Source organism: Rhinolophus sinicus, chromosome 10, assembly GCF_057876585.1.
Source record: "Rhinolophus sinicus isolate RSI-liver-muscle chromosome 10, RSI-T2T, whole genome shotgun sequence".
In the NCBI taxonomy this organism is placed as follows: domain Eukaryota; kingdom Metazoa; phylum Chordata; class Mammalia; order Chiroptera; family Rhinolophidae; genus Rhinolophus; species Rhinolophus sinicus.
Window position 1 is genome coordinate 17394939 of NC_142510.1, and position 27048 is coordinate 17421986.

At 57.7% G+C, this 27048-nt stretch overlaps 2 protein-coding genes across 9 annotated transcripts in view; both read right to left on the bottom strand.

Moving 5' to 3' along the window:
- ATP2A1 (ATPase sarcoplasmic/endoplasmic reticulum Ca2+ transporting 1) overlaps positions 1 to 11268 on the bottom strand; it is a 15696-nt gene extending 4428 nt beyond the window's left edge. For 2 of the 3 annotated variants that reach the window (XM_074322896.2, XM_019754695.3), the window contains exons 1-12: positions 10963 to 11268; positions 10605 to 10622; positions 10090 to 10172; positions 8566 to 8670; positions 7756 to 7894; positions 5759 to 5839; positions 4407 to 4492; positions 3985 to 4282; positions 3662 to 3828; positions 2015 to 2103; positions 1649 to 1751; positions 1277 to 1408 (exon numbers count right to left, since the gene is read on the bottom strand). In XM_074322896.2, the coding sequence (XP_074178997.1) occupies positions 1277 to 1408; positions 1649 to 1751; positions 2015 to 2103; positions 3662 to 3828; positions 3985 to 4282; positions 4407 to 4492; positions 5759 to 5839; positions 7756 to 7894; positions 8566 to 8670; positions 10090 to 10172; positions 10605 to 10622; positions 10963 to 11080 (1419 nt within the window). In that variant the 5' untranslated portion in view covers positions 11081 to 11268. Of the gene's footprint in view, positions 1 to 1276; positions 1409 to 1648; positions 1752 to 2014; positions 2104 to 3661; positions 3829 to 3984; positions 4283 to 4406; positions 4493 to 5758; positions 5840 to 7755; positions 7895 to 8565; positions 8671 to 8780; positions 9609 to 10089; positions 10173 to 10604; positions 10623 to 10962 lie in introns of those variants that run through there. The other variant, XM_088801406.1, reaches the window with a different exon arrangement.
- A 4418-nt stretch (positions 11269 to 15686) lies between these two features.
- On the bottom strand, positions 15687 to 23688 carry SH2B1 (SH2B adaptor protein 1). 6 transcript variants are annotated; one of them, XM_088801412.1, is made up of 10 exons: positions 23545 to 23688; positions 20548 to 21569; positions 20185 to 20290; positions 19868 to 19955; positions 19600 to 19775; positions 17886 to 18089; positions 17469 to 17680; positions 17164 to 17335; positions 16600 to 16699; positions 15687 to 16447 (listed from the first exon to the last, which is right to left on the bottom strand). In XM_088801412.1, exons 2-10 carry the CDS (start codon positions 21478 to 21480, stop codon positions 16411 to 16413), a joined length of 2028 nt encoding a protein of 675 aa, XP_088657538.1. In that variant the 5' UTR covers positions 21481 to 21569; positions 23545 to 23688; the 3' UTR covers positions 15687 to 16410. The 6 variants fall into 6 exon arrangements, with proteins under 6 accessions (XP_088657538.1, XP_088657537.1, XP_088657533.1 ...); XM_088801411.1 differs by having other exon boundaries at positions 17108 to 17335; XM_088801407.1 differs by lacking the exon at positions 16600 to 16699.
- Positions 23689 to 27048: the final 3360 nt, after the last annotated feature.

Below are 27048 nucleotides of genomic sequence, written 5' to 3' on the forward strand. Positions count from 1 at the left end.
ATGGAGAGAATTCCAGCGTCTGGTTTAAAGCACAACAGAAACGAGATGTGTCGTGTGGTATCTTCCAAGAGAACATTCAGTGATGATGGCATGTTCTCTAATCGGAACTGTCCAAAATGGTGGGGCTGAGCAGTGGCTGCTGAACCCGGGAAACGTGGCTGTGGCAAGTGGCAGAATGCAGCGTGTACCCACATTTCATTTAAATTCAAATAACCACGTGCGCTTCTAGAGATGTGTTTTGGACAGGCAGACCTACTGCCTCGTGTGCAATAATAAATTCTCCGTAAAAATGAATGAGAGCCTTGTTCACCAAAAGCATCACAAATATTTCTCCACAAAATCAAATACAACAAAAATAAAAATAACAGGGGTGGCCGGTTAGCTCAGTTGGTTAGAGCGCGGTGCTAATAACACCAAGGTTGCCGGTTCGATCCCCGCATGGGCCACTATGAGCTGCACCCTCCTTAAAAAATAAATAAGTAAAAATAACAGATGAAATAAAGAAGTTGATGTTTATAGTCTCGATTGTAAAAATTCGTGACTGATTAAAATAGATATCAAACATCTATCGATAGATACGCTGTTTTCATGAGTTTTGTCCTATCAAATTAAGCAGCAACGAGCATCCTGCATCTATAGGAATGGGTGACGTGGGGGACAGAGCATCCCAGGAGGAATTCAGTGTAGACACTGAGTACAAATTCACAGCAAGAACCTGGAGCAAGAAAAACAGGATCGGGCTTGTTCGTCTGGGCAAAGGGAATATCAGCAGTCACTTTTCCCAAATTCTGAGTCAGGTCTCAAGATCTGATCAAAACAAGCGTGTTTCTGAAGACAAAGCGATAACAGCGGGCGTCGGCGCTGCCCGAGGATGGGTCCTTGTGGTTTCCATGTCCGGTATCATCCCTTTCAACTAGGGACACAGCAGGAGGAAGTGATCTTAAATGCATCGAGGGATATTGGAGCTGAGCAGCGGAAAGAGCACTGGACATTTGGGGACAGCAGGTCGACCCTACGTCAGTCTGACCAAGAAACGCTGTGAAGAGGCCATTTGCTCGTCCTGGATGGTGTCCCAGCATGGGGCACAAAGCCCGGCCCTGCCCTGGGCAGTGGTGGTGGTTGGGGGGCTCTGCTTCCTGAGGCTCCCGGGTCCTGGCCCACATAACAACGTGGGGTGAAGAAGGCCCGTTGGCGGGAGCAGACTCACCGAGTTGCAGGCATTGGCCCACATAACAACGTGGGGTGAAGAAGGGCCCATTGGCGGGAGCAGACTCACCGAGTTGCAGGCGTTGGCCCTCTCCACCTTGGAGAGGCTCCTCACGTCAGTGTTGAACACGTTCATCTTCTCTACCAGGGTTGTGAGCGCCGTCTCGGTGGCCTCGCCGACCTTCTCATAAACACCTTTGGCCTGAGAGGGCAGAGGACCAAGAGGAAGTAAGTGCCCTGGGCTCCTGGCCCCTTGCTCCCACCTGCCATACCCACCTTCCACCTAGAAGGGGACGGGAGCAAGCCACTCCCGTCCTCTCACACCCAGGAGAACATGGCACAAGGGACCCCATTCCCATGACCCGTTCCTTGCGACCTGTTGAGGACGCCTGGACTTGGAGTCAGTTGGAAGGGGAAGGAGGGATGGCTTCAGGAGTGTTACCTCATTGAAGTCCAAGGACGAGTCATTGCAGAGGGCACAGATGGTGGCCAGCTCCACCAGCCCATCATACTGCCCTGCTCGAACTGGCTTATCGTTCTTCAAGCTGGCAGCGGGGCAAGGGAAGAAGGCAGGGAAAGAGACAAGTCGAGAAGAATAGGGAATGAGATGCAGAGACAGCCTGGGGAAAGCGGCGAGGCCGGCAGGGAGATGGCAACCACCGTGGAGACCAGGTGGGAGACAGAACAAGGTCAGGGAAGGAAGAAGAGAGAGAGAGGAGGACAGCGCTAGCGGGAGGGCCCCGGGAGAGAGGTGGGACGTGTGTGGAGGGGGCATGAGCTGCTGGGGAGTGGACTCGGGGGGACTTACACCTCTCCTTCTGGAGCGTAAGTGGAACCAGTGATGGAGAACTCGTTCAGCACGCAGGAGTCCCCATCCACCTTGTCAATGATGAACATCTGCAGGGGACAAGGTGACGTAGGCCGATGTCTAGCTGTGCCCACCCCCGAGGCAGGCTGAGGGCGGCTCGGATCCTAACGCCTCATCCAGCCACCTGTGCAAACCATCTGGACTTTCCACCCCCCCACTGGCCTCTCCTTCTCCTTCCTGCGTCCTCCCTTCTTCCATCACTGTCTTGCCACCGTCCCCCATGACTGTGTGAGTGGCTTTAAAACAAGTTATGCCGGCGATGCTGGCGGCTCTTTTAGACCAGTGAATAAAATCAGACACGCGTACGGAGGTGTGGGGGGGACTGCGGCTTCAGGCCACCAGTTAGCACACGGCCCTTCCGCAGCGCCAGCCAGCCACGTGTGGCCAGATCTTCGAGCTTCGCAGGAACAGCTAGAAATTCAGGTTATTTTCCTATGAAGCCTCCCGACTTTCAAGCATGGGCAGTGAGTTCGTTTTTATGGAACGTGATGGGAGCCCAGCTGCACAAGGCTGAGGGAAGGTGTGTAGGCAATGCCCAGAGGGGAGCTTTCAAAAGGGCACAGCTTGTGTCGCTGTGGTCTGACCACATACTCCAGATGCCCAGAACCATTTATATTTCCTGGACATGCTATTCCAAGAACTCTGTGTAGGGCAGGGGTTCTTTGCCTGGGGTCCAGGATCACCCCACCCCTGCCAAGGGGGTCTGATGGCAAAAAAAAAAAAAAAAAGACACCTTTAATTTTTCTCTCTGACACTTAGCATTGCCTTCCAATTATAAATACAGGCAAAGAACTCGATTCTTATTCGCGAAACCTGTGTCTTTGCCACCAATATAATCTCAGATGCTGAGCTCTCAAAATAGCATTGTGGCTCATCACTGCATTATGGGGGTTCTCAGCCCCACGATGCCTTCATAAAGAAGAAGTGCTACCAAATCACAAATTTGTTCTTTAAATAGCTTGATAACTGTATTTCCATCATCAGTTTCCTCTGTAATGGGATATATGTTTAAGGCGGAATCCTACATAGTTTATGGACACATTGAAAATAGTAGACTGAGAAGAGGTCCAGACTGCCAGCAAGTCTGAGGCCCAGAAAAGACTAAGAGCCTTGGTTTAGGAAATACTGTTGGAGATCCGTGTGGCTGGGCTCCCTGTGCCCCTCTGTGGATAGCCATCTGAGGGCAGTCTCCTCCCCGCCCCACTTCCCAGGTAGCAACTCTGGGGCCAGACAGACGTGGGCTTGAAACTCAATTCTGCTACTTATTAATTCCACAGAATCTCCCAGGGCCTCAGTTTCCTACTCTGGAAAATGGGGTGAAGGAGACCTTCCCCTGACGGGGCAAATTAGTGATAACCCAGGGCGGTGTCTTGCACCCGAGGGTGGCTGTCAGGACCTATCTGGCTGGGGCACTGGGGCCACTTGGATCCCTGTCATCGTTGGCAGGATGACACTCTGTCTGCCCTATGAGCATTGCTCTCCCAGGCCAAAATGAGAGCAGTCAGTGCTGAAGGGGTAATTCCCTTTGGAGAGCTTGTTTCACCCAAGGGCAGTCTTCTGAGGGGGAGGTGCCCACGCCTCTCTGACCTTGCAGACAGACATCTGGTTGGTGGTGAGGGTGCCTGTCTTGTCGGAGCAGATGACAGATGTGCAGCCCAGAGTCTCGACAGAGGGCAAGCTCCTCACGATGGCATTTTTCTTTGCCATCCGGCGGGTGCCCAAGGCCAGGCAGGTGGTGATGACGGCAGGAAGGCCTGTGGGGGGAGGGAACAGTCATAGGGGCGGGAAAGAGTGGCCCCCGAAGCCCTCAGCGCCCCATCCCTGGAACCTGCCTTTGGTACCTCACTGGGGGAAAGGGTCTTTGCAGAGGAGATGGGCCACAGGGGGGAGAGGGGGAGAGACTGCCGTACCTTCTGGGATGGCAGCCACAGCCAGGGCCACGGCAATCTTAAAGTAGTAGATAGCACCACGGAACCAGGAGCCGCCGTGCACGGGATCGTTGAAGTGACCAATGTTGATGAGCCAGACAGCCACGCAGATGAGGGAAATGACCTTGGAAAGCTGTTCCCCAAACTCATCCAGCTTCTGCTGCAGGGGGGTCTTGTCCTGCTCGGTGGCGGCCATCTGGTCGCGGATCTTCCCAATCTCAGTGCTCACCCCGGTAGTGGCCACGATGCCCAAGGCCTTGCCTGCTGCGATGTTGGTGCCCTGGAAGGTGAAGGGGAGGCACGGCGTCAGGCCGCGTGCACCCTGCCTCTTCTCCCACCGCGACGTCTGTCCCAGACCAGGGCCTCTGGCTGGCTCGCTCGACAGCTGTCCCTGGAAGGCTCACCGAGAAAAGCATGTTCTTTTTATCCTGGTTGACAGCTCGAGGGTCAGGAACAGGGTCTGTATGCTTGATGACGGAGACAGACTCGCCTGTGGAGAAAGGGACGAGAGTTTCAGAGGCTATCATGTCCTTCTCCCATAGGTCCCGCCTAGGGTTTCCAGGCGGGAATTCCCGCCCGCTCTCGGGAAATTTTCTCGCTTTCCCGTTCCCGAATCCTGAGAAAAGTTGGTTGAGGAATCGGGAAAATCGGCTCCTTGAACCCAGTAATACCCACAATGGGAAATAAACGTACTACTCACAATGTATCTGTTAGACATTTTTCCTATTTATCGCTAGGGTTTCTGGGCCAGAATTCCCGCCTGTTCTCAGGAATTTTTTTCCCTTTTCCGTTCCCGAATCCCGAGAAAAGTTGGTCAGGAAATTGGGAAAATCGGCTCCTTGAACCCAGGTGGTTGGTACTATCAGTCGTCACTTTGTGGAAACGATTTATCGTGGAGAACAGAAAACAGTTTATATCTCGGGATTCGGGAACAGGAAAACGAAAAAACTTCCTGAGAACGGGCGGGAATTCCTGCCTGGAAACCCTAGTCCCACCCCTAACTACCCCGCTGCTTGGCAGGACAGGGGCTGGTAAGGACCAAGCAGCAGCCCTGGAGGAAGTCTGGGCTCTGAAAGAAGCCGCGGGAGGCACATGGGAAATCTATTGCACGTAGAGTGAAAAGACCTTGACCCGACCCCCGGCTTGATCGTTTACAGGCCGCAGGACCTTGGATCACTTAACCAGAACCTGTTTGCTCTTCTGTGAAATGGGCATGATAACAACAAACTTCAGAACAAGGCCTTGGTGAAATCAAATAAGCTGGCGTATGTGAAAGTGTGCTGTCCATTGTGTCTGGACGGCAGGGGCTCAGGCAGTCACGCTGCGCTGGCCCAGCTTGGCCCCCGGGGACCACGGGAATGCCCCTGCCTCTTCGCCCTCTCTCTCCCCCAGTGGAGACACAGAGGCAGCTGTGTTTTAAGTGCATCTGAATCCTCCATCTTGTCCTACAATCTACGGTTCCTCACTTGTGGGCTTTCGAGGAGATAGGACAGTTCCCTGGGTGAGGGTGTCCCTATGTCTGCGTGGAAGGGATGGGCTACCTGGGCAATGGCACACCTGTCCCACCCTCTCCCATGACCCCTTGCAATTCGGTCTTGCTGACGTCACTGCCCCTGCGGAGCCAGCAGGGGGCCCTACTGCTGGCTGTTCTCTTTCCTCCATCTACAGTTTCATTCCTGTCTGTCCACCCAGCTCCGCCCTGGCAAACCGTCATCCCCACACCCCTCGATGCATCCTCCCACCCAGCCCAACACACCTGTCAGGATAGACTGGTCCACCCGGAGCGTGGTGGACTTGATGGAAAGGATGCGGATATCGGCTGGGACCTTGTCCCCCACTGTGGACAGAGCAGAGAAGGAGGTCAGCTAGGAAAGGATGTTTCTTCCTTCCTAAGAAAAACCCGGTCTTTGGCCAACAACCTCACCTCCATCCTTCAGGTCTTAGGGAGGTCACCCGGGCTGGGCGCCTCCCTTCACCCCGGGCTCGAGTCAGGCCCTCACATGTGCTCCTGTCGCCCCAGCAAACATCTCCCTCTTAACATTCATCCAATTGTCCCCCTCCTTGTAAGCTTTTGTCCCCACTGGGCTATGAGCCCTGTGAGGGGAGGGACTGGCACGCTGTCTGGCACATAGTATGTGCTCAATAAATGTACGTGGAATGACAGAAAAGAAAACTGGGAACAATCCAGTTGTATCACAAGAAACAAAAACAGAGAGGGGCAAGAGTGAGAAAGGCGAGGAAGGAAAGGCAAGAAAGAACTACAGAAAACAGGATGACTTGGGGAGACAGGTGCTGGGGGAAGCGAATGAGGTGGAACAGTCGGGGAGGCCGGAAGAAACCCAAGAAAATGTCAACAAAAGGTGGAGCCAGAAGCAGGAGAGAGCGAGTGAGAGGGGAGTATGAGAAGGGAAGGTGCAGGAGGAGAGGGAGGAAGGCTGGGGCAGGGGGACACAGGTGCACATGGAGAGGACACACCTGAAACCTGCTGCCCCTCTGAGCACCTGAGGGAGGGCAGGAAGCTGGGGGAGTGAGGGCGGGGGGAGGCAGGCAGGAGAGAAGGGGAGGCCTGCAGGGAACGGGCAGTCAGGGGACAGTGAAGCAACAGCCAGCAGAGAGCTGGGCCGTGGGGGGAGGCCTAGGGAGAGGCCGGGAAGTCAGGGTCAGGACAGAAGCCGCTGTGGGGGAGGCTGCAGAGCCCACGCCCCACCAGACTTGAGACCTTTGAGGAGGCCGCATTCTTCCCAGGACCGCTGCCCAATCCTGCCTGGTGCCCAGGATGGTACTGGGGACAGGGTTCCATGGGTTTCCTTCCCCCTGTTTCTAGGGTGCCTCCTCCTGTGCCAGAGGAAGCCGACGGACGGCCAAGGGAGGAGGGTGGCCGTGGAGCTGGGCGGGACACCCTGTCACCCAAGCCCAAGTGATATTTATAGACATTCATGGTGCTGACTCCAAACTGTCACCGTAGCAGGGCAGCCTGGGGATGGGGCGCTGGGGTCTTCAGCCCGCCCTCCCTTCTTCTCCCCAAGGTTCCCATGGCAGCCACGTAGGTGTCTAGAGGAGGGAAGCCGGCTGAGAAAGACACATTCCCTTATGCCAGGGGCCCAGAGATACGGGGAGGCCTGCACAGGGCAAATATAAAAACCGCTGAAGGGGGCAGAATCCCAGTAATCTTAGCTACCCGGCCCCCACCCCTCCCTGGTCAGGCATTAAGTGTCCCTCACTGGAGAGGCGGGGCCCCTCCTTGAGCTCGCTTCCCAGGTCCCGTGCTCTCTGCTGGGGCCTGAGTTTCCCTTACATGGTCGGGGGCTTGAGCCTTTGGCCCCCCTCCTCCCTTCTCCCCTCACTCCTTCCCCTTTGAGAGGCCTCAAGGGCACTGAGAGGTCAAGATTTAAGGCTGACCAAGCTTGGGGGGGGAGGCCAGGCCTCAGGAGGGGGGTGGAGACAGGACCATTGGCAGGGCCTGGGTTCCACCTGTTGCTTGCAAGTGCTGGGTGAGGGGAGGGGAAGTGGGGGTCTGCTTGCAGCTTCAGGGACAGGACTGGCTGTTCCTGCAGAGACTCTGACGGGGAGGGGGTGCTGTGGCCACAGTGCCCTGGGGTGACCTCCTGAGGAGTCTGGGAAGGAGAAGCAAAGACTCCTCCAGCCTGGCAACCTCCTGGACGCCAGAAGCCCAGCCCCCACCTCCAGCAGACACATCGTCCTGGCCTCGAACCCAAGGCCTCCCGTCCTGGACCGCTCGTTCCCATCACTCACCAGCCACCTCCACTATGTCCCCAGGAACGATGTCCCGGGCCTTGATCCTTTGCACCGACTTTCGGTCCGCCCGGTAGACTTTCCCCATCTCGGGTTCATATTCCTTCAGGGCCTCGATGGCGTTCTCTGCATTACGCTCCTGGCAGGACAGGGTGGAGGTCATCAGAGGGAGGAAGGTTGAGGAAGGGCAGGAGTTGGGCAGGGGAGGGTGGGGGGCGCAGTGTCGGGATGGCAGAGCAGGGGTCAGAGTCCTGGGGACAATAGGGACACCAGTGAGGAAGAGGGAGGTTATGCAGGGGAGTAGACAACCCCCCCCCCCCCAGGAGAGTCGGTGTGTGTATGTGTTCAAGAACCTGTCGCTTATGGCTAAAAACAATTTAGGGGGTTTTGGGAGAGAAGAAAAGAGAATCAAAGAAAATCAGAAAGCAGGGGACAGGAAAAGTAGAGGGTGGTAATAGAAAGAAGAAACTCAAACTAGCATTTATTGAACACCTACTATATGCCAGGCACCTTTACACTCATCATCTTTTTATATTTCACCACAACTCGAAGGGACAGGATTATTAGCCCCATTTTATGGATGAGGAAACCGAGCCTCAGACAGATTAAGGAATTTGCCCAGAGTTATACAGCCAGCGAGTGACAGTGGGAACACCAGCTCCCACCTCTTGCCCACACTCCGTCCCATTTACAAACTGAGCAATAGGACCAGAAAACAAGGCAAGCCCAAGGGAAGTGATGGGGGGCGGGTGAATGGGGCCTCATGTTCAGCGGCAGGACACGAAGCAATGAAACGGGGTGGAAGCTAACCTGCCAAACCCCCACGATGGCATTGGCAATGAGAATCAAGAGGATGACAAAGGGTTCAACAAACGCAGTGACGGTCTCCTCACCTTCCTCAAACCAGGCCAGCACCTGGGAAGCAGGAGAAGGGAGAATCACAGGTGAGAGAGGCCCTTAAACAGGTAAAGAAAGCCAACGGAGGTGAGAACTCGTGCAGGAGCAAAGAAAGGGCCGGGCCTCACCGGGCGCGCAGCCGCGCAAGGGTCTGCCGCTCTAACACTCCAGGACGCGCGCACATACGCACACGCACTGCCATTGCGGACGCAGCACCGCCAGGCGGGCACAGACCTGCACCCCGCAGGGATTACCGAGGAACGCTTTCAGGTTTCCCTGACAGAGCTGCTGGCTTGTAAACAAAGCTCAGGGGGCACCCGGGCCAACTACCCCCACAGCCACATCCAACCCAGGGGAGCCACAACTCAATAGGAAAAACCCTGCGGTCTGCGCAGGCGGGCGCCTGGCCCACCCACAGCCCTCCCCCACAGCCCAAGGCAGGGAAGCTCCGATTTCATGAGGGAGCAGGAGGGGGGCGGGATAGTGTTACGGGGCCTCCTGTACACACCCCACCCCACCCCAGCTGTTGCAAAGGCAACAGCCACAGGCAAATGTCAAGGAGCAAATCTGAGAAGGGAGAAGTGAGGCCCTGCCAGCTGGTGCTCAGGGGCCCACAGGCCTGCATGAAGGAGACCAGGGGACGGGGAGACTGTTTTGCCTCCGGAGGCTTGTTTTCCAACAGGACTAAGATGATAAGGAAGAAACTCCACATTGCAGGGTCGACTGAGTGCTGGCACGGTGGGCGCCGAAGGGAGCCCCAGGCAAGGACCGGTGGCAGGACCCTGAGCAGCGGGCGGGGCAGCCCTGAGGCTGGAGGGGCCCAGGGAGGGCGGGGAAGGGGAAAGTCAGGCCAGTCTGGGGAGGAAGGCGATCCCAGGATTTCCAGCCCTGTTGGGGGGCAGAGAAGCAAGGCCAGCGACAAGTGAGGGGTCTGCGCCTCCGGGAGCCTTTGGAGTCACCCTCGCACCAGCAGCTTTCCCGCCTCTAAGAGGGGCATTGCCTCGGCCAATCAGCGCCAGGAGGGCGGGGCAGCGGCGCCAGGAGGCTCGGGGATTGGTGGAGAGGCTCCTGCGCCTCGGGCACCCAGGGAGTAGTGGCGCCCCCGAGTGGCCGCAGCGACGGAGCCGGGGAGCCCTTCGCTCAAGGGGGTAACCCGAGCCTTCGGAGCCCTGGAAGCTTCGGGGGGTGGCTTAGCTTCAGTGTTTTGGCTGAGAACACCGTTAAAGCTTAAAATAAAACTTCCCTGCGGGGTGTGGGGAGGACAGAGGGCGCAAATCAGCAACCCACCCCCCACCCCCGTCAGTTCTGGTCTGCAGGATAGGATGCCGAGGGCTTGGACGAGGGGGGCCTCGGCTTTGGAGCCCTCCCCACCCACGGCACCCTCTCCAGATCCCCGCACCCGCAGCCAACCCCAGAGGCTCCATCCACTACACTCACAAAGGAGATGCAGGCGGCCAGGAGAAGGATTCGCACCAGGAGGTCTTCAAACTGCTCTACCACCAACTCCCACAGGGATTTCCCTGGGGGGAGAGGCAAGGGGAGGGCGTCCCCGGGGTTAAGGTCTAGTGGAACCGAGCCTCAGAGAGATGAAGGAACTTGCCCAGGCCAAAGCCGGGACTCCAGGTGCAAACTGGGGGCCAGGGACTGAGGGCGCCCTGACTTCCAGCCTGGAGCGGGACGGTTGTGGGCGACGGGCAGACCACTTGGAAGTGAGAGAAGGGCTGAGGGAGCTTGCCAGGACGCCACGAACGGGCTCCTCCAAGTGGCGGGCAGTTGTTCAAGGGCTGGATGCCCAAGGAGAAAGTGCCTGGAAACTTCTGCCCCCAGCCAGGCTCAAACCCTTGGGGAGGGATATTTGCCCCAGGAGTGAACAGGGAGAGGCAGGGAAAAGGGAGTGGGGCCCAGAGGGGAGGGGGGTCATTTATGACAGCTCAGGGATTTCAGTAACTTACCTTCCTCAGCAGGGAGCTCTACCCAGGGAAAAAGAAGAAAAGGACACGTTCATTTGGGGTTCTGTCTGATGCCCCCCCACACACACCCAGGATTTTGTGGCTAAGGTAAGAGAATCAGGCCATCGAAAGGGCATCTGAGGTTCTCCAAGGTCATCCCATAAAAACCTCCCAAAACTCTGGGTCTCAGGGACCCCGTTTTCTCCATATCCTGTTCCCTATCCTCTTACCGCTGCAGTCATTGGACCCAGCTCTTCCCTAAGATACCCCAGAGGGGGAGACTCCAGTGCGTGTGAGTGTGAGTATGCGTGTGTGCTGCGCGTGTGCGGGAGGGCATTACCAGCCTCCAAGGCACACTTACCATTGGGGCCATATTTCTCCAGATGCCGCTTAACTTGGTCCGGGGTGAGGCCTGTAGTCTCGCTCACCCCAAAATAGGCCAAACATTCTTCTGTGCTCTTGGAGTGTGCACCCTCCATTGTGCTCCCTTCCTGGGGGCCAGGGGGCCGTGTGTTTCTTCTAGGGGGGCTCTCACGTGTGGGGGGCCTTCCTCAGTGTGTCCACCTGCCTGTCTGTCTGGGCTTCTTCTTTTTTCTCTCCTGCCCCCCCCCAGGTTTTTCTTCCTTCCACGAAGCTCTGACCCCCGTCCCACTTGTAGCAGCCGGCCACCCCCCAGCCCCCAGCTGGTCCCTTATGAGGGAGTAGGGGGGGCCAGGCTCCCCCCTCCCCCAGATCAGGGATTGGCTGGCTGAGACACCAGCAGGAGGGGTCAGAAGAGAGAGATATTTCTGCTGACAGAGGGGGAACAGTGGGGCTGCAGCCTGAGATGTCACTCATGAGGGAAGCTAAGATGGCCCCGGCCCCAGGGAAGGGGGGCAGAGACTTCACTTTCTGTCTTCTGCTACGGACCCCTCCCCCATTGCCTCAGCTTCCTCAGTTGCACTGAATTTCCTATTCCAAACTCATCCCACCAGTTCTTCCCTGAAGCCCACTTCTACTCTCAGGCCTTCACCGTGCACTTTCCTCACACCCCACCCCCACCCCTGCGTCCCATCTTGTCCACTCTGAACCTGCCAGCCTCCCTCTTCACCTAGTTTGTTGAAAGGGCAGCAGAGATATTCCATCTTTCAGGGGATTGAAGAAGGGGAGAACATCCTTTGGGGGCCAAAGGAAGTGGCTCTAGAGGGACGAGGGGAAGCTGGGAAGGGAGGGGGTCAAGGGGACAGGGTAAAGATGGTAACCCTACCCTAGGGAGGGGTTGCCGCAGCCATCAACAGGGGATTTAGTGTCCAGGCCCAACGAGCAAAGCCAGGACTGCCTGTCTCTCCCCTAAACTCCCCCCCCACATCGCTCTAACTCAGCCTCTGGGAACATAGCCTCCAGCCCCCCCCATCTCTGACAGTGAATCCCACCCCCCGCAAGAAAATGGGATACCCAGGCAGCAAGGTAACCCAAGAGGCTACAGAATGTGCTGATGGCAGAGGGGGAGGGATAAATGTTTCAGGATGGGGGTGGGGGTCACCCCAAGTCATGGAAGAAGGGTCGCCTCGGTCCCATACTGTGCTCTCTGTAACCTAAGGGGTTTCCCTGGCAGACCCCACATGGCTTACGCTCTGCACTCCACCTGGCCCTGAAGTATCTGCGCTCAAGGGGAGTGAGGACCAGAGTTGTATGTCCAGGCCCTGGGCACACCCCCTGGGAAGCAGCAGGAGGGAAGGGGCATCCAGGAAAGGGTGCTGGGGAAGCTGGATAAAACAGAGGCTCCAGGCCAAAGGTGTGGGGAGAGGGCAGACTGATGGGGACACGTCTGGGGGAAATAAGGACAGACCAGAGCTGGGGGAGCAGAGAGAGAGCTGCCAGGGTCAGAAGGAAGTCTGAGGAGCAGTGGGGAAAAGAGACAGCAGGGAGCTGGCATGTGGCAGCCAGGTGGGTGGGGGCCCAGGGCTGGGTGCAAAGCCACAAGTTGTCACTGAGCGGCTGGCCTTGGTGTCAGCTTCCTCGCAGAAGCAGCTGCTCCGAGCCCCCCACCCCCACCCCTGCTCTGGGATGGGGGCATCTTTTGGTTATTACCAGGGCAGCTGCTGGAGGAGCAGAGGGTAGCCTGGGGTATGGGTGGGGGAGGGAAGGATGGCAGAGAGAGGAGAGACGTTCAGTGAGAGCAGTGGTGAAAGGTCAGTGAGGGGAAAAGCAGCCTCGCCACCCTGACCTCAAGTCCTTCCTCAGTTTCCTGAAATGGTGAGGATTATAGGCCATTGACTGAGTGGGTCTCAAGGCTGCTTCCCTCGGGCGCCCAGCTGCTAAGCAGACAGTGGCACAGGGGGCAGCGGGCAAAGGCAAGGGAAACCCGACTTTTGTGGCCAGCAGGGGGGGAGGGCATTTAAGGATTTGGCCCCCCCACTCATCCCTTTCTCCTCCTGGATTTCGGGGAGGGCAGCCTTCCGGGTGAGTTGAGGACACATGGACAGGGTACTCCCTCCCTCCTCCTCAGGGTTTCAACAAAACCTGCCCTGAAGCAGAATCCTGCTGTGACCTGCAGTGGGGCTCAGACAACGGGCATATGAGTCTCCATCCACAGGCACCTCCACCTGGCCCAGCACCCCCCCAGCTTTTAGGCCCCAGTGGGGTTCGGCATCTGCCAAGCCTTTTGGCGGCTGGCTGCTCCCTGACAGCACCTAGAGGAGGGACGGGCTCAGTCTCCAGCAGCAGGAATGCCCAAACATGGAGAAAGGGGAGAAGGCTGGACGGATCACAGGTTCCAGGGAGCGGAGTGCATGGAGCTGAGGAAAGGAGGCAGGCTTTGCAGGACGCTGCTGCCAACAGGGACCTTAAGGTTAGTCCTTTCTACCTCCATCAACTTCCCAGAGCGGGGACCTGACTGACGCCAGAGAGGGACAACCAAGAGCCGCGGAACGATCTCCCTCAGAGAGGCTGGGGGTGTGAACTGCCCCGAAGGAGGCTGAGCAGGGAGGCCCTTGCTTGTGGATGCCACGCCACGCCACGCCACGGGGGTCTCCAGGCCCAGAGATGGAAGGTGTTTTTCCCCTCCTATCTGAAGGCTGAAGCTGAGAATGGGAGGTCTGTGAAAGCCACGCAGAGCTGAGCCAATCCCTGACCAGTTCTGAACTTCAGCTGAACAACCACAGAGGATGGGAGGGAAGTAGTCTCTTAGGCTCCTCCAGCCAAGACATGCAAATCTTGGGGTGTGGGGGGGGTCCTTGAACTTCTCCCCCACCCATCTTCAGAAGGCGAGTCCCAGAGGGCCGGCTGGGCTTAGGGGAAGGGGGAGCCGACACACCAGTTGTCGCTAGATGAGGAGGATCAGGCCCTGCTAGCGCGCGGGCACGCAGCCTTCACGGGCCATCTCGTGTTGAGACTATCGCACCCAGAGCCCCAAAGCATGCCCACCTTTGCAAAGCCCATTCAGACCCCGTCTCCTGAGGCCAAGGTTTGGGGGAGTCCCAGGGATTAGATAAAACTGGGCGAGCCAGCAGGCTTCCCCAGGCGAGCCCCCAGCCTGAGCAGCCTGTGAGCCCAGCTGTCTCCTGTCCATCTCCACACAGGACACAAGGCCCAGAATAGCAAGGTCACAAGCATGGGTAGGGCTCAGAGGTGGAGGCAGAGGCTGGGGGAGGGCGGGGGGGCGTGGGAGTGGAGGCTCCACGCTGACTGCGAGGGAAATGGAGGCAGAATGGTAAGAGGCAGAGGTAGGTGGACAGAGGTGGGGAGAGGAGGGGGCCACGTAAAACAGGTGGGAGTCTTGGGAACCTGGCCCCTCCTTGTTGGCGCCCATTACCCACAGAGCTGAGAAGCCCAGGGGCGCCCTCCACTGGAGGAGGGCAGAGCTGCAATTCAGAGAGCCGGGACTGGGTTAAATTGAGGGGCTGGGGAGAAACCGAGGAGCAGGAGACGTTGCAACCTCAAATACCCACAGGCCAGGCACGTCATGAGTGACAAGGTCTGGTAGGGATGAGGCAGATGCAGCACGAGGCTGTATCTTCTGATTTTCAAGAGAAGCCAATCATCTGAACTTTTATGTGAAATTCCATTAGCCAGGCCATCTAGGAGGGTGGACAATTCAGATCGCAAACTCATCCTAGAAAAAGTGCTACATACCTCATTGCTAAATATCACTATGGTCACCTTCAAAGGACTCCCCTTGGGAAGCTATGCACCGACGCCAGCGCCTAGTCCACCCTTCAAAGCGATTTTGGAACTCTTTTTCTGGAATGGCCATCAGAGCTGTCGTCGTATTACCCTTGATGTCCTGAATGTCATCAAAATGCCTTCCTTTCAATATTTCCTTTATCTCCGGGTTAAAGAAAGAAGTGATTGGGGGCCAGATCAGGTGAGTAGGGAGGGAGTTCCAATACAGTTATTTGTTTACTGGCTAAAAACTCCCTCACAGAGAGTGCCGTGTGAGCTGGTGCATTGTTGTGATGCAAGAGCCATGAATTGTGGGAGAAAAGTTCAGGTCATCTAACTTTGTCACGCAGCCTTTTCAGCACTTCCAAATAGTAAACGTGGTTAACTGTTTGTCCAGGTGGTACAAATTCATAATGAACAATCCCTCTGACATCAAAAAAAGGTGAGCAACGTCACTGCCACAAGTTCATGAACTTAACCATCAGACCTTATATGTCACGAGCTCCATCCCAGATGAAACTACCCACTTTACAGATGAAGAGGCTGAGGCTGGAGTGGTTACACCTTGCCTTCAGCTCCCCAGAGTGGCTCTGAGAAGGAGGGCAGCCAGCCTGCCCTTGGGCCCCTCTGCCGCCAGACTCTGTGGCTGCCACATTCAATGTCTCCCCACACAGCCCCGTGCCCCCAGGCCCACCCCCATGACCTCTCTCTGCCTGCTTTCTCCCTAGGGTAGGAAGCCTTAACTGAAGAACTCAGAGCAGGAGGGGTCCTGGGAGATTGTGTCCTGTTACGAGAACGTGGCTGGAGACCCCAGGCAGCGCTGGGTGGCTCTGCTCTTACCCACAGGGCAGCCCACAGAGGAGCTGAAAGCACAGGACCGGGGCCCCTGCTGACCCCCCTGGCCCGGCCCCCATGCAAACACAGGCCACAGCCACCATGATGGAACCGAGATAAACCCTTTTATTTAGTTATGCTTCTCCATTTTGTTTAAAACAACAACAACAACCATCTTAATTTTAACTGACAGCCCTTCCCCCTCACCCTTCCTTGGGCTGGGGGTGTTTAATGGGGAAATGGCCACCAGGGGCGGGGCTGACCAGAAGAGCCCCTCAGGGAGGTAATGGAGCCCCAACCCCCACCAAGGGGACGGGGCACCTGTAGTGTACGAACCGGGAGTTAACAGGGCTCTCAAGCCTCTTCTTGTAACAACATACATGCCCTCGGCCACCAAGGGTCAGGAAGCATGGGGGGAGCGGGTTCCGACCAGTCCTCTACGCCCCTGCCCAGCCCCTCTCAGGAAGGAGGGCCAGGAGCAAGAAGAGTGGAGAAAGGGTTGGGTAGCGAGTCTCACACAAAGGAGTACTGGTTATTAATGGCTCTGGGATGGCCCCCTTCTTCTCCATCGCCCCCTAGTGGTAACTGCTGGAGCTGCACCATCGGGGTGGCCCCTGGGGCCCCACCAGATCCAGCACCTCCTTGGACCTCCGGGCCCGGAGCTACGGCCTCTTCCAATACAACCACGGGGACCAGCTCTTCCTGGCCCCCTCCACTGCCCGCTTTCTCTTTCTCTTGCCTCTCTTTGGCTGCTGCGGCTGCTGCTGCCGCCACTTCTGGCGCCGACGCCTCTTCTGCCCCAGGATGTGGGGGATCTGTCCATGAAGGGGGTTCAGGGGGCTGGGGTGGGTGGTGGGAGGTGTTCGGTTCTGGACAGGAATGGTGAGAAGACAGACTGATTGTGGAGGGACGCAAGCTCCGGCAGCAGCCCCCCCTTGACACCGCCCAGAGCCATGTGCTATCTCCCCCCCACCCATGGAAGATGGATCATGGGCGGCGGTGAGAGGAGGACCACACTTACACACAGTCACTCGCTCCGAAGGGCATGAGGGTGGAGGAGGCATCGGGGTAGCAGCGATCGCCCTCGCACACCCCTGCATGGCTCCCGGCCTGCTCTCGGCCTGGGGGGGAGGGGCAACGTGGGGACAGATGGGACGTCGGGGTGGGGCAAAGGGAGAGATCAGACAGGGACATCAGACATCGAGGGGAGGGCAGAGGGCCTGACTGAGCATCCCAAGAAGGGCAGGCCCACGGGGGGTGGGGTGGGGGGGAGGCTGAGGAAGGGCGACGGTTGGGGAGAATGGGTCTGGGAGACAGACAGATGGCACAGAGGAGTCTGATGGAATGGGAATGCGCCCAGCCCCTTGCAGGCTCTCCCCGGCTCCGGCCAGCCCACCGCCTGCCAGCCTCCGCTCAGCGGACTCTGTCCCCTCTGAAGCCCCGACACAAGGCCGGGCCTCCTCTCCCTGCGCCCCTAACCACGCCTCTCCTCCTCACGGCCCCCAGCCCCACCTTTCTGGCACACACACCTCCTCATTTCTTGGGTGCACGGGCACCTCCTCCCCTGCAGACCTGCTCTGCTCACCCTGCTGTCGCTGGGAGGACACGACATAACTGCCAAGGACAACGTCACTGGGGCCCCCGGACTCCAGGGGGATGGGGTGCACCCGGAAGTGCTTGAGCATATCGAAGATGGACTGGAACCACAAGTGCTGCACCCGGCACTGACCCTCCTCGTTCAGCGACAAACGCAGGTGCTGAGGGCAGGACGCACACGGTGAAGCGGGGGCGCACCCCTTGCCCATCACAGCACCCAGCTCCAGGGCACCGCCATGACCCCCACTGCACCCACCAGCTCCTGCTGCGACACAGCCTTTTCCTGTCACTCACCTTGGCCTTGCCCTGGAAGTTGAAGGTGAGGACGTACTCGCCCCGCCTCGTCTCGCTCTGACGCACCAGGAACACGCCATGGGCGTCGGTGCCTCCAGCCAGTACCAACTGGGCAGCCTTGAGCCGCGAGAGCGTCCCGTGGAACCAGGGGTACCCTGAGAGGGGCTGGTCCCCCTCACCGCCCTCTGACTCTCCCTGGAACAGGAAGGACCCTTCAGGAAGGAGAGAGGGAGGGAAAGCGGGCTGTCAGGGAAACTGCCCCCATCCTGGGAGAAGAAAAGCCAAGCTTTCCCTCCCTGCATCACTCCCCGCCCATCCCAACCCCCACCCCCATCAGATCCCTCCGGATCCCGGGACAAGAGTTTCAGGTAGAGAGCAACCAGCCCGGAGGCAGAAACACACGCACACCTCAGGTACCTGTGGCTGTTTCTGGAGTGTCCAGGGGTGGGTAGGGGGCCGAGAGCGGGTGAACCGTCCCTGCTGGCGGCCCCTCTTCAATGGGGATGCGGGGGGGCAACTCGGGGGGGAGCAGTTCCATTGAGTCAAAATGAGAGGCAGCAATGGAGGCGGAACTGGGAGAGATGGATGCCGAGGGGCGGTCTGACAGGCCCCCATACGCCCCTGGAAAGAAACGGAGAGCGAAGTTGAGAACCAGAGAAGCTAGCAGGATTGGCCTGCCTGGGCCACCTCCCCACCGGCCAGCCTGCCCTGTGTGGACTGCTGGGTCAGTGAGCTCAAACGCAGGGACCCCTGGTGTTTTCCACCAGTGGGGCCTCTGTTATATCTCATTCGACGCCTAGGCACTACACGCACTACAAGGTCCCAGAACCCAAAAGTGCCTCCATCTTTTTTGATTCAACAGCTGAAATTATAGCTACTGTTGCAGAAGTGAGGGTAGAATCCCTCAAATATTTTTGCATTAAAAAGGAATCCTTTCTGGCCAAGAGGACAAAGCCCCCAACTCTCAGAGGCATTCGAGATCCTCCTTCTAGCAACCCCTCAACCTAACCAACTTGACCTTCACCTTGTGTTTCTGTATCCTCCACGTGAGCCCAATTAGCCAACTTTCCCCAATCTCCTGGGCTCTCTGCTCTCAGCACGTGCCTCCCCCGCCCCCTCACCCCGACCACTGTCCTTTCTCCCACCTTCTCTGTGTAGCACCCCGTCTGTTCCAGCACCCCCGATTCCTTTCCTCCTGAGCTCGCAAGGCGCTTCGTGGGGCTCAGAGGATACGAGGCACGGGCTCTCCAGAGCCCTGCTTTTTACAGTGATGTCTTGTCACCTCAGCTAGACTGTGAGCCCACGGAGGGCAGGGGTTGCCTTTGAGGCACGTCTGCGTTCCCGTCCTGCCCCGGAGCCCAGCCCAGAGCAGGCGGGTACCAGGGCACGCCTACTGGCTGCTGAGTGGCAGGCCTGAAACGGTACCGAGTCACTGCTCAGAAGACACAAGTATGTGCAGGCTACACAGCAGTGGCTCAGGCATCACGCTGACAGAGCCCCATCTTCGCCAGTGACTCTCAGGGGACATCCGAAAAGCCATGTCCTAAAGCCGAGCACCCAGGGGACTGGGCCTGCTGCTGTGGAAGGCCTATTCCGTAACTCATTTCACTCACTGAAAGCAGCCTGCGTGCTAGGGACTCTGAAAATGAAACTCGGCGTGGCGTCCGGATAGGTGAACCGGGGACCAGAGACACACAGTCTGCATGTTTGTGTGTGTGGTAAGGGTGTGTGAGTGTGTAGAGAGACCAAGAGGTACAGACAGTCCAAAGAAAATGCGGTGCCATCGACACATGCACAGAGACACAGAGTAAGAACAAAACGAAGATGTGTGCAGAGCGTTCTGGAAGCTTGGAGGAGAGAGCTGGGGTCTGCGCAGGCTTATGCAGGTGACGAGGCTGGGCAGAGGAGGGTGAGCGGGAGTCTGCTTCTGGCTTGTGTGGGGTGGTGATGCTGGTGGTCCCAAACGACCAATGGAGGTTTGGCGTCTTCAGGGACAAGAGACAAACGTGTTGGGGTGGGGGTGGGTAGCTGAGGGGCAGGAGTGGGGTACACAGTGGAGTCTGGGGCCTGAGAGCAGGGGCTCTGGCGTGGCAAGTTGTGAATTCACAGGTCTCTACGGCTCCGCCCTTACCCTGCGACAGGCGGTCGTTGCTCTCGCTGGGCCCCAAAAGCAAATCCTGGCTGGGCAGACTCTCTGAGTGATTCAGGCAGGGCAGCTCCAGGCTGTCCGTGTTCTCCCGTGTGAGAAATGAGGTCCCAGGGGCCAGAGGGAGGGTCATGGGGCGGGGGCTGGTAGCGGGGCAGGGCCTGCAAAGACAGGCGGGAGAGGCACCGGGTGAGAGGTACAGGCTGCTCCCTGTCCCCGCCGCACCCCGCGGTGGCAGAGGTTGGCTCCTCACCCCGGGCTCAGGCATTCCTGGATGTCCGACACCCAGGCCTTCACACGGACGGCGTCCGTGGTCTCCAGGATGTACTCGGAGGAGCCTTCTACCTGTGGGGACAGGGGGAGCCCCGAGGCCATTTCCACTCAAACGAGAACAAGAACGTCCTCCCTGTCTCTCCCCCCTCCTCCCAGAGGCCACAGCCCAGCCCCAGGGACACGCTCTCAAGGCGTGTGACACATACGCTCCTCCTTCCACCGTGTCCCTTGCTCGTGCGTGCTAAGAGCTTTCTCCCCAACACGAGCACTCCAGGGGCGCAGGGGAGCCCGGGGCACCTACCTTCACCACGAACGTGTTCTCCCTGTCCGGCATCTCCAAGGTCGTGGTGGCCCGCACGTCCGTGATGGACGTGCACGGGATGCTGAGTCGGGGCCGAGAGGCCTACGTGAGGGGGGAACAAGAGCCGGGTTTTGGTGAGCAGAGGCCTTCGCCCCCTTCCCTCCAGACTCCGTCCACACCCTGCGGGACTCAGGCAAAAGGGAACAACACTTGTCTTTCAGCCCTGCCACGACTACTAACCCAGAGGCAGGAGCGGGCTTTGAAAGCCAAGGTCAGTAAAGCGACGGCCCAGCCGTGGCCACGCTGGCAGCCCCCCACCCTCGCTCCCAGTGCCCCCGCCACCCGCCGCCCGGCCTCACCTTGGGTGGTACAAAGAACTCCAGGCGACTTCCTCCTCCTCCTTCCCCTTCACTCCGCAGCAGCAAGCGACACTTGTGCCACTGAGGCCCTGCTGCCCCTGAGGTCGGCCCAGCGGCCCCTCCTCCCCGGCCCACGGCTGGGTCAGGGGCTGCCTCTTCTGCCCCCATGAAGCTCAGAAGCTCTTCCCTCTGCACCAGCCCTGCTCCGTCCTTCACGGCGCCCCCTCCCCGACTGAGTCTCAGCCTCTCAAAACGGTGAGTCCATTTGTCCCCCGGGGATGTCCCATCACTAGCCAGTCCCCTGCCCACGGTCCCGGCCCCGCCCGAGGAGTTGGAGTTGCTGTTTCCTCCTAAGACTGGGGGGCCTGACGAGGTCTCGAGGGGCCCCGTTGGGGAGGGAGGGTCCACAGTCCCTCGCCACTGCAGAATGCCGCGGACGGAGCCGCGGACGGAGCGCCCCACGGAGCGGAGGGAGAAGCGTTTCTTCAGCTTCGGCTTCGAGGAGGTCGCAGAAGAGGAAGAGACCGAAGACGGAAGGGGGCCGGCCAGGTCTTCGGATGAGCGGGACGGGCCCAGCACGGCCAGGGGGCCGCCTATCCTGCAGGTCTCAAGGGACAGGTCATGCAGTGGGACGTCCACACCAGGACTCAGGGGAGCCAGGATGGGTGGTGAGAGGGAGCCAGAGGCCCGGGCCACCTCAGCTTCAAAATGCTGCAGGAAGAGCTCAGCAAAACGGCGGGAGAAGGCAGCCTCGGCCCCAGGCCCTGCGTACTGGGGGTGGGAGGCCAGGTAGAGGCGAAAACGGCGGGCAAAATCCAGGGCAGCAGCCCGGGCATGGGACTCACAGAACTCCCGCCAACTAGGGGGAGGGGGCAGTGGCAAGGGGGGAGGAGAGGGGGAGGCCCCATCCTCCGGGGAAGGGGCACCATTCATGATGGTCCCCAGGAGGTGGCCGGGGGGAGCCTGTGGGGAGGGGCAGCAAAGAGGGAAGCGGCCAGAAGACACAGGGTGAGCGGCAGCAGCTGCAGAAGAAAGAGGCACAGACACCGAGTCACTGCTGAGGTGGGACTGGGGGTAGAGCCCCTCCCAAGCCAGACTCCCTACGCTGGGCTGGACTCCTCAGAGAGCAACGAGGAACAACACAGAACTGCTCCGCTCCCCTTTCCCGGGCCCTCACAGCCCACACGCCCCGTCAGCGGGCTCCCTCCCGTGTCCAGCCTGCCGCCGGCCCACCCGCTTTCCCAGGCTTTGGTCCCACGAGTGAGCAACAGTGGCGGAGTGAGCACCTCTCTCTAAAAAGGCATCCTTTCCACATCACCTCCCTTCTCTCAAATGGAGCGGCCAGGTATGTACGACATGCTTCCCACATGCTGTTCTTACCTTTCCCCGCGAGAGGTTTTAATACCCTCTATAAAGGAGGAGGAGACCGAAGCTCAGAAAAGCCTCAGGCCTCCACGTCTACCGTGTTCCCACTGCATAATCCTGGCTCCCAGGGACCGGGCCGGCCTCAGGCAGAGCCCCCGCTGCCCCAGCCCTCCGGGAAGCCCCGTCTGCACAGCTCAGAGACCCTGTCTCCCGTATCCTGAGATCCAGCTCTGAGGAGGGAGGTTGCTTACTGAGGAGAATGGATGGAGGAGGGACAGTAATTGTCTTGAAAGCTAAGCCCAGGGCCCAGCACCCAAGCGCTGTGTGAGGAAGGCCTGGACCGGTCACAGCCCACTTCTTTGCTGCCCCTTCAGTTGGGGGCTCATGGCGGCAGCACCAGGTGAGGAAAGATCACCAAGGTTGGGTCGGGGCAAGTCTTTGCTGGTCACAAAGTAGACAAAATGTAAGAGGGAGCTGGGGCCCTAGGACTTTTCACCTCCCTCTTTTCTCATTGAGGAGAGCGCCCTAAAGGCTGGTCAGCCTGCCCGTTATGGCCCTGGGTTCTGGAGTCAGACTGGGGGTGAACTCCAGGCTCTGCCACCTATGAGCTGTGTGATCTTGAACAAATTACATGTCCCGTCTGAGCTTTAGTTTCTGTATCTATAACACAGAGCTAATGATTCTCAACCCCAGACGTGTTGGGAGAATTAAATGAGGCACGTCAGAGCTTGACACAAAGTAAGCACACAATGACTGCCATTATTACCCTCTTCCCGGGTTCCAATTTTCTAAATGAGAAATCAGAGAAAGGAAGAGACATCCCCACGTCTTCCGCTAGCAAATGGCAGAGCTGGGCATGGCATTTACAACCCGTGGCTCTTCTGGTAGTGTTCCTCCTCCCATATTTTACTGGAAGATGCCTGGCACCAGGACGGTGGGGGGGAGGGCAGCTCAGGGGAGTCTCCCCAAAACCTCAGACTCCTGCTCAGACCCACAGTGGGCCACCCCTCCCGTTCCTCCTTGGCCTAGGCCCTCCACACTCAGACGGCTCCAGTCATAGGGACACTTCCAAACCAACGAGAAGCCAGGAGATGCAAGAGTCATGGAGCTTGGGGGACTGAGCCACGAGGTGCAGACACAGCAGAGAAATCAATCTGCGGGCAGAGGCCACCTCAGCTCACACAGGCCCACCCAACCCTCTGCACCACAGGCAGACCCAGCCCCCTTCAGGCCCGCTGACCCTGCGGCTCCTGAGCTGGTGACTCAGTTTCTCTTCTGCCAAGCAGGACTCAGACACATTTTCCCGGTGCACCTGCCTCTTGGCTCAGTTCTGCTATTTCCCGAAGGGCGGGTGGTGGAGGGTGCAGGCTCCGCTCCCGGCTAAGGACCCTCCGGGCCCGGTGCAGTCCCCTCGGACCCGACCCTACTCCCCTGACACCCTTTACCCGCCCATTCCCCGGGGCCGCAGTCTCCGGGGGGCCACCCTGCCTGCTGCCCTCTCCGGGGCCGAGCGCCCCTCCTGACTCTGGCCACCCACGCCTTCTCCCACCCAGGGCTCCTCGCAGGCGCCGAGGCCGGGTCGCGGAGAGGGAAGAGGGACTCGAATAGGGGGGGTTCCGGTTCCGGTCCCACCTGCATCTCGGTCCCCGCGGTTAGCTCCGGCGGCGGCGGCGACGGCGGCAGCGGCGGCAGCTCCCACTCCCTGCCCCCCCACTCCGCGACTAGCTCCCAGCCTGGTTCTGCGCAGGCGTGGGGACCCCTCTTCCGGTCACCGCAGGAAGCGACCATAGAGAAGAGCGGCGAGAGGGAAGGGCACCTTCGCTCTCACTTCCGCCACCCTCCCACCCCGCGCACCACGGGAGACCTAAAAGGGTGTGACTTTCGGAGGGTTCGATGACATAAGCCGTCGTAGGGAGGGGGTTGGGTCCCACCAGAGCATCCCCCCAAGAAGAAATCCAGGACAAAGGAGAGAAGTCAACCATAGAGAAGCCACCTGAGGGGATAGAGTCGCGAGGCCCTTTGGGAGGCTAGAGCGACCACCGGGTACCGGAAGCCAACGAGTTGGAAAGGCGTTTGGAAGGACCCGTTGCAGCCTAGAGCGCCGGGCCCTGCGGCGGAGGGCTTCGCGGACACCGCCCCCAAGGAGCTGGGCCAGAAAGGACGCGAGTGACCTTGGGGAGGCCCCGCGAGGAGGCGGGGCCTGAACTTGCGACTTTGGCTTCTCGGAGGAAAGGGATTAGAGGCTCCAGGAGTCTCAGTCTCTGAGACGGGAGCTAAAGATGGGGGGCAGACATAACGAGGTCAGTTTTGGACGTGCTTGTGGGCGTCAGGAAGCAGGTGGACGAACAGTCTGGAACTCCGGAGAGCCATCAGAAATTGAGAATTATTAATGTATAGGGGGTAGTTGAAATCATGAGCACGAAGAGATCCTGTCAATCCCGTTTCTCATTGACCAGCTCCGGCTGGTCTAAGCAATAAGGGCCTCTTCCTTGCTCAAGCATTTGAAAAATCCAGCGTGGATTAAGCTCCTTCAGGACCAGCTGAATAGAAGGGCCCAAAGATACCAAGAACCTGGGGTTCCCCTTTTCTAGGCTCTGCATTTGGCTTCACTCTCAGGCACTGTCCTCTCTGTGGCAAAGTGGCTTTCCATAGCTCCAGACCTCAGTCCTAAGAGCTGAGCAACTCTAGTGGAAGCAGCATGCGTCTTTTCTGAGATTTGCAATAAAATTTCCAGAACCGATTTTAGCTTAAGTGCTTTTCCTGGAACACAGAGGCAAGAGCTTGAGGATGGATACCTGCCTTGACCCACACGAGGATGTTTGTCCAAAGCTGAGGCTGCCGGATGGAGTTGGAAAAATTCATTGCGCAAATTCTGGCCTCACCGTCTCAAGTCTCCCAGCCGCACCTCTCTTCTAACCAAATTAGCATCAGCTCACAGGTGGCCTTTGTTAAGGCCTGGGCCATTCTCTCTGTCCACCCATCTTCCCAGTTCAGGGGAGCATGGCAATGCAAAGGATTTTAGTTCTGTGGTCCCCTTCCTGTCCCGGGTACCCTTACACACTCTTTCTCTACCCTTGGCCCACTGTTTAGGACAAAGATGCACGTTGGGGAAACAAGGGGCTGGTGGTAATGAGTTAGGTTTGAGCACGATGGATCTAATAAGCGCTCCGATAACACATTCTGCAAAGAATGAAATGTGTTACATTGGCACTGTCCAGTGTGGCAGCCACATGGCTCTTGAGCCCTTCAAATCTGGCTGGTGTGACTAAGGAACAAGTTTTCATTTTGACGGGTTAAAGTAGCTACACGTGGCTACTGACTGCGGGATTAGATACATACCCGGAAGGTGTTCCGGGACAAGGTGGGGCTGTCCCGCGGGGGGGGGGGGGGGGGAGGGTCTGAGCTGCACGAAGCAGTTTGCTGATGATCAGGCAGGAGTCGTGGTTGAAGCCCTGGACAGGCATGAGATTGTCCGGGTAATATATGGAGAGAGAAGAAGGCCAGGACCTAATTCTGGGGAACAAGCAGCATTTAACAAGCAGGCAAAGAAAGAGGAGTAAACAGTACTGAGATGTCTTGGGCCAGGTTTCCCCGAAGCAGACCCTGAGAACAGGATTTGTGGGAGTGATTTATTTAAAAAGTTCTACTGGGAGGAACCAGTAAGGGAGTGGGAGAAGCAGGAGACGGGAGGAGAGGAAACCAAGCAAGCAGTGATCTTGGGCCGACAGTAGTTCAACTTGATCTCACAGGGGAGCTCTGGATGTAAGTTATGCCTGAGATTTGTCCGGAAACAAGGGAGCTGGGCCTTTCATATACCAACACTGCTCAGCTGTTGACCAACGACTACCCCTGGGACATGTCAATCCCCAGGCACTTCAAGGAAAAACGTCCAGTAGCCTGAGGGCATTCCTAAAAAAGAAAACCCTGGAAGTTCTAACTGTTGAAGAGAAACCACACACCAAAGACCAGGGGTGTGGGAGTAGTGTGTGTGTGCGCGTGTGTGTGTGTGTGTGTGGAGTGGACAAACATCACACACAAATGATAAACAGATCCATGGCACGGTTACTGTCTCCCATAGGACACTGAAGACTGTTGTTGCTGAGTGACCTTCGTCCTAGAGAGTAATTTTAGGGAAGTGGTAGAAGCGCAAGCCAGATGGTGGTGGATCAGGGAATGAATGAAGGTGAGTATGTGGGAGGAGGGCTGTGGAGAGCTGTGCTACACAGTTTGGCCAAAAAGGGAAGGAGAGCGAGAGGGAGGGAGGGTTATAGTTTGAGAGGGTGAAAAGATGTGCTGTTTATATCCTGAGGGGGGCTTGGTTATGTCAGAAGTCTAAGGAGAAACGTGTCAGTCGAAAGGATGGTTATTTAAGGAATGAGGTTTAGGGAAGGTGTGAAAGGGCCCAGGTTAAGCCAAGGTATTAATATGAAATGGAGAAACGTGTCTTCCTCAGGAAGAGAGAATGAAACACTCAGGATGCTTCCAGCTACAAGTCATAGAAACCCAATCTTAGGTAGGTTAAGCATGAAAAGAGGTGTAGTTTACTGGTTCACAGAATTGAAAACTCAGAGATCGAATGACTTCAGGCACGGCTGGAGCCAGAAGCTCAAACAATGACCATTTGAACTTGGTCTCATTCCCTTAGCTCTGCTTTCCTCTGGACTGTCTTCACTCTCAGGCAGGTTGAACCTTCATAGGTAGCAAGATGGCAACCAGCAGCTGCAAGCTTACATTCTTCCAGATTAACAGCCCTGGCAGAAAAAGATCAGAGCTTTCCCAATAGCTCCAAAAAACGCAGTAGGGTTGAATCTCATCACTCAGCCTGGGTCACCCAGTGACCATCTATTGTATAATAAAGAAATTGTTTGATCTGTGTCTCATGTTCCTCGCACAGATTTGTGGGCGATGACAAATGCTTGGTACTTCCCAAGTGAGACAAGTGTCCGTTATTCATGAGCCTCTTGGGTCCCACCTGCGCTTTTGTTGATGAGGTGACTCATGGCAAGCCCCTAGAAAGCTTCAGGATGGGGGCTGGTCACCAGAAAGACCAACCTTGGGATAAGAGGGTTGGGAATTTGACCTGGCTCGACCTCCAGGGAGGGGAGGCTGCCTAAAGATTGGGTCAGTCACATGGCA

Coding starts and splice junctions, on each gene's coding strand:
- SH2B1 (XM_088801407.1), bottom strand. CDS start 21,480: ATGAATGGTGCCCCTTCCCCGGAGGATGGGGCCTCCCCCTCTCCTCCC. Junction 19,776..19,867: donor CAGGAATGCCTGAGCCCGGG/GTGAGGAGCCAA, acceptor CTGTCTTTGCAG/GCCCTGCCCCGCTACCAGCC. Junction 16,448..17,163: donor GTCCTCCCAGCGACAGCAGG/GTGAGCAGAGCA, acceptor ATTCCTGTCCAG/AACCGAACACCTCCCACCAC.